The 5,613-nt window shown below is 61.0% G+C and overlaps 1 protein-coding gene across 1 annotated transcript; it reads left to right on the forward strand.

The window, feature by feature from the left end:
• Nucleotides 1-84: 84 nt before the first annotated feature.
• On the forward strand, nt 85-4,824 carry HPS1 (Hermansky-Pudlak syndrome 1; the record flags this gene model as incomplete). Its single annotated transcript, XM_010192112.1, has 17 exons — nt 85-222; nt 296-438; nt 644-752; nt 960-1,120; nt 1,195-1,294; nt 1,592-1,696; nt 1,788-1,854; nt 1,964-2,031; nt 2,625-2,792; nt 2,868-3,044; nt 3,116-3,183; nt 3,309-3,431; nt 3,535-3,600; nt 3,799-3,943; nt 4,041-4,154; nt 4,297-4,379; nt 4,662-4,824. Coding segments are annotated over 17 exons (1,998 nt in total), but the record flags the coding sequence as incomplete, so codon positions are not given.
• Nucleotides 4,825-5,613: the final 789 nt, after the last annotated feature.

The raw sequence follows: 5,613 nt of genomic DNA on the forward strand, positions 1-5,613 counted from the left end.
CAGGTGGGGCGGGACGGGAAGGTACGGGTGCGGGGAGGAGGTGCGTGGTCGTGCGTGGGCACTGACCCAGGGGCGTGTGTCCAGGGCCCGGCGCTGGAGGACAGCCTCAACACGCTGTTCGCCCCCCTCATCATCTCCTGTGCGGCGCTGCTGGAGAAGCTCGCCGACACCTACACCTGCTTTGCCACCGAGCACGGACGACACCTCCACGTCCTGCATATGGTAGGGGCGGCCCCGGCACTAGGGCCCCGGGGGGCCCTGGCTAGCCCCGACCTGACCGTGCTGCTGGTTGTAGTTTGGGGACTGCCTGTACATCGCGGTGAACGGTGACGAGACAGAGAGCGAAGATGACCTGCGCCGGACTCTGTTCGTGCTGCGGCGCTTGGTGGAGGCTCACTGTGGCCTTGTCACGCTCGACGTCCACCTCATCCGCAAGGAGTGAGCGGGCATGGCCAGGGTGCCAGGGCAGCTGCCAAGTGGTGCCTTCATGCAGCCCTGAGGGGGTGGGAGTGGGTGTCTCCAAGCTGGAACACCACTTTGCAGCATGACCCCCTGCCTGCTGGACTGCAGCTGGGTTTGGACATGCCCGTTCCCCTGGAGAGGTGACAGCCAGCTCTCAGCTCACACTCTGTGGCCATTGCAGGTTGCGTCCAGCCGATTCGGAGCAGCGAGAACGTGTCTGGAGCCTGCTGCGGGGCCTGTTGGAGACCTACATCTGCCTGCGAGAGGTGGACCAGAGCTTTGCAGTGGAGGTACCATGCCCTGGGCTGTCCCTCACCTTTGAGGCATCCCAGAGGTGCAAGGCTGTGTGGAGTGCCAGGGTGCAGGGAAGGGCTCTGAGCTGGGGACTGTGGGGCAGGTCCCCATAGCAGTGGTTCCTGGAGGTACGGAGCAGCTCAGGGACTGTGTGGATGAGTCTGGAGGGGACTTAGCAGCCTTATCCCCTGCCTGCACCCCAGGCCGTGGAGCGGCTGATCCACCCTCAGTTGTGTGAGCAGTGCATCGAGTTCCTGGAGCGGCAGGTGGTGCAGTACATCAACACCAGCCCTGAGCGTGGTGGGGACGAGGTGGGCCATGCCTTCCTTCTGGTGGACACCAAGCTGCTGGCCTTCTACTCCAGGTGCGCCTGGCCCCGCCACCCTCCCAGGAAGCCACGCACCCTCCTGGCTGACCCTTCCCTTCTATGGCCCACAGCCGCAATGCCAGCTCCATCCGTCCTGCCGACCTGCTCATCCTCATCCTCCTGGTGCAGGACCTGTACCCCAGCCAGAGCACTGAGGAGTTTGGCCCCCAGGTGCTCCAGAACAGGGTGTGGGGAGCACTGGGTCACAGTGCCCCCATGGGGTGAGGTGTTGGCAGCCAGGGCTTAATCCCTTCCCTTCTATGGCCCACAGCCGCAATGCCAGCTCCATCCGTCCTGCCGACCTGCTCATCCTCATCCTCCTGGTGCAGGACCTGTACCCCAGCCAGAGCACTGAGGAGTTTGGCCCCCAGGTGCTCCAGAACAGGGTGTGGGGAGCACTGGGTCACAGTGCCCCCATGGGGTGAGGTGTTGGCAGCCAGGGCTTAATTTTTTTTCCCTCTTTGGAAGCCAACAGCAGGGAAGTTGCTCCCCCAGGGACCCAAGAGAAGCGAGAGCATCGCTGTGAGCAGCCCTGGCTCCCATGGAGCTGCAGAGAAGGACTCAGATGACCAAGTGAGTCCCTGGGATCAGGAACTGCAGGGCAGGACGCTGGTTGGGCTGCCTGCATCACTCCCAGCGCTGACCCAGCCATTCTTACCAGCAGGACACTGATGCCTCCGTGCCCGAGGTTTACTACACACCTGAGCCCTCACCAGGTGGGCACAGCGTAGGTGAGTGCCCGATGGGGCAGCAGCCCTGCCCCAAGCCCCCCAACACCACGGAGGCAGTAGGGCTGCATGGGGGGCTGGTGGGGAGGTCGACCTGCTGTGCTCCCTGCAGGCAGCGAGAGCTCGTCAGAGGGCGCTGAGACGCTGAGCACCGGGGAGGCAGATGTTGCGGACGTCCAGGTGAGCAAGGGGTTCTGCAGTCCCTCCTGGCTCCACATCTCAGTCTGTCCTGGTGCTCTTTGCCATCTCTGGTCCTCATCACTCATCTATTGCTGTGCTGCTGTTGAGGAGGCCCCAGGGTCTAGGGCTGGGGGTGTTCCCTGTGTCCCCCAGGTTGTGCATAACTGCAACAGCTCTGACCACCCTTTCTGAGGCATTGCTTACAGCCTCCCTGTCCAGAGCTGTCAGCACTGAGGAGCCGGGGCTGCCTCAGAGCAGTCTTGTGTCTCCCTCTGCTGCCTCTGGGCTTTCTGGGCTGCTTCCCTGACGGATGCTGCAGAGCCTCACACACTCTGCTAGCAAGTGCTAGCCTTGACATGAGGCATTTACAACCTGTGTCTTTGTAAGCGGCATCCCCTCTATCTGGTGCTCTTTAGGCATCAGTGGACACTTCTCTTGCTGCTGGTGTTTTGCTGCGTGGCTCCTCCAGCTCTCTTGGTTTAATTGTGCCCAGTTGCAGGTTTCAGGACATTGCTGTGTCCCTCCAGAGTGTCCTGGGTTGGTGTGTGCTGTCCCATACCTGCAGGGTCTGAGCATCTCCCCTCTCTCCCCAGATGGCAGAGGACTTGCTCCAGACCTTGGGGCCTCTGGTCCCTGAAGCTTCAAACCCCAGAAGGATCTTCCTGGATGCCAACCTGCGGGAAGGTTACTGTCCATTGCTGCCACACACGATGCACTGCCTCCCGCTCTGGCCAGGCATCTCCCTCGTCCTTCTGACCAAGGTGAGCTACCTCCAAGGTGAGGGACATGATGTTGGGCTGGGTTCCTGGCTGACCCACCTCTCCGCTCCCTGGCAGGGCCCTACAACTCAGGTGGCCATCACCTTGTACCAGTTGCTGGATGGTTTCTTGGTGCTAGAGAAGAAGCTGGAAGAGGGGCCAGAGGTGGGAGCCCCACGCTCCTACCCATTCCTGGCTGAGCTGCGGCAGCGCATGGACAAGTTTGTGAAGAAGCTGGGCGGGCAGGACATCCAGGTGGGAGTAGGGACGCAAGGACCCTGTCGTACTGTCCCCAGAGCCTGATGCTGAGCCCTGTCTCTTTCTAGTTGCAGAACACCTGGGTGGACTTCAAGAACAAGATATTTTCTCGGAGTGAGCCTGGGAGCTCCCTGGAGTGAGTATGGGGTGGCCAGGGAAAGTCTCTGGTGCAGGTGGGCTGCTCTCGCAGGGTTGCACGGCTATCCCTCTGGCACTGGGGACCCAGGGACCAGCCAGCGCCATCCATGTCTCCCGGCTCAGGCTGCTGCAGGCAGTGGCCAACATGAAGCGGCAGCTCTGCTCCGTGTATCGCCAGCTCTTCCTGGCCTCCACCAGCCACAGCCTGTCCCAGGGGCTGCTGGACCGTGCCCAGAAGCTGATGAGGTCAGTATGTGGGATTGGCTGGCATCCTTGGGGGCCTGCCCCACACCCAGCTGTGCTGGGGCTTTGAAGGGTCTCAGCGTCTCACTGTGCCTCCTCTCTGCAGGGAAAAGCTGCTGGACTGGCGGGACTTTCTGCTCGTGAAGAGCAAGCGCAATATCACCATGGTGTCATACCCGTCCCTGCGTTTGGGAGCCCAGCCTGGCGAGGAGGGGTCCTTAAGGGGGTAGATGAGGTGGGAGTAGAACCCTGTCCTCCCCAGCACTGGGCTCAAGGGGAGGAGTGTGGTGGGTGAAGATGGTTTCCCCAGGGCTCGGGGGCTGTTATGGAAGGGCACCAAAGTTGTTGGACACCCTTAACCCCACCCCACGTACCTGGAGGACTTTCCTGGCTTGGTGCACTTCATCTATGTGGACCGCACAGCTGGACAGATGATGGCACCGTCGCTCAGCATGACAGAGGAGTCTGGCTCAGAGCTGGGCAAGGGCACCCTGGCCACCTTCATCAAGAAGAAGGTACTGCCCATGGGGCTAGGGGTGGGATGGGGACCACAGGAGGTGATGACAGTTGGAGGGTTTTTTGCTCAGGCTGCAGGCACCCCTTGTCCCCCAGGTCTGGTCTCTGATCACATTGGCCCGACGCTACCTACAGAAGGGCTACACAACTCTCGTGCTGCAGGATGGTGACTACTGCTGCTCCTACTTCCTCTGGTTTGAGAACGAGCTGGTATGTGGGACCAGGAGGGGCTGAGTCCCCCTCCACTGGCATCTTCTGGGGTCAGGAAGCAGGGCTGAAGGCCCAGCCAGCTCCAGCTCCTCGGCAGTCCCTTTCCTGAGGGCTTCTGCCCACTGCTGTCACCTCTCCCCAGGGCTACAAGCTGGAAGTGATGGAGGTGCCAGTTCTCTCCGATGATTCCGCTCCCATTGGGATGCTGGCAGGAGACTACTACAGGTGAGTAGGCCCTAGTCCTGCGGTTTGGCACCAGGGCCTGGGGCTGTGCTGGCACATGTGTCCCTGTGATGGATGCTGTCCTCAACAGGAGGTTGCTGCAGGGTGGTACCAGTGCTGTGGTGTCACCAGGGTTGCACCTGCCCATCTGCCCAGCCTGGTCCTGTGGTCCTGCCAGTAGATGGGTGCTGTGTCCTTGCCAGACATTTACTGGGGAGAAAGAGGTTAGAAAGGGGGTGCCAGTCTGTACTGTGCCTGTCAAGCCCCCTGTCTTCTCTTCCCCAGGAAGCTGCTGCGTTACTACAGCAAGAACCACCAGGCAGAGGTAGTGAAGTGCTACGAGCTGCTGACCATACACCTGGGCATCATCCCCTCTGAGCTCGTGGTCCAGCAGGCCTGTGATTTGGCCCGGCGCCTCTGGGAGCCCTCCCGCATCCCCCTGCTCTGAGCTGCCTCCAGCCACCTTGGGGCCAGGATTAAAGTGGGTGTATGGGTGTTCCCGGTGCCTGGGCTGCTTTCAGTGTCTGTGTGCTGTCAGCTGTGCCTGCAAGCAGCCACGGGCAGCCTTCCCATCTTCCAGCCCAGTTGTGGCTGGGACTGCCTGTGTCCCCGCTCCATGCAGGCTTCGCTGGCACCCAGCAGCCTCTTGGGACAGGCAGAGAGTGGGGCTGAGAGGCTGTTGGCAAATCACTCTCTTGCTGAAAAGTGCGTTTCCAATGCAGGATTTATAGCGTGGGCTTGGCATCTCCACCAGGCTTTGGCTGGAGAACAAAATGGTGTAGAAAAACCTGTATGGAGGAATGGCCCAGGGTGCATCCTCCTTCCCTATTGTCCCAAATGCAGGATGGGGGGGCCCTCAGAGGCTTGGCAAGCTCTAGGAAGATACAGCCCATCCTGCACCCCCTTCCCTGCACCTGGGCTCCCGGACACTATTTAGCTGCCGGGCCAAGCTTGTCTGTGACCAGAGGGTAAAGCCAAGGTAGCTCATGTGTTTCCCAGGCACATCTGGGCCTGGTGCATGTGCAAACCCCTAGGGATGGGGCCAGCCCCTGAGGGACTCTGGCAGCTGCTGCCCCTTATTGCTCTGTGCCACTTGCTGGGGCTGGGGACAGTGGTTCAGGGAGCACAGGACGACAGCAGGGCCTTTGCCCCATTCTGCTGGGCAGGAATTTGCCCTGCTAAGCAACAGCACTTGGTTCAGAGCCAAGGAATACCCCAGCTTTTTCCCACTGCTCCC

The sequence above is a fragment of the Mesitornis unicolor genome, unplaced genomic scaffold (genome assembly GCF_000695765.1).
Source record: "Mesitornis unicolor isolate BGI_N332 unplaced genomic scaffold, ASM69576v1 scaffold45519, whole genome shotgun sequence".
NCBI classification, from domain to species: Eukaryota; Metazoa; Chordata; class Aves; order Mesitornithiformes; family Mesitornithidae; genus Mesitornis; species Mesitornis unicolor.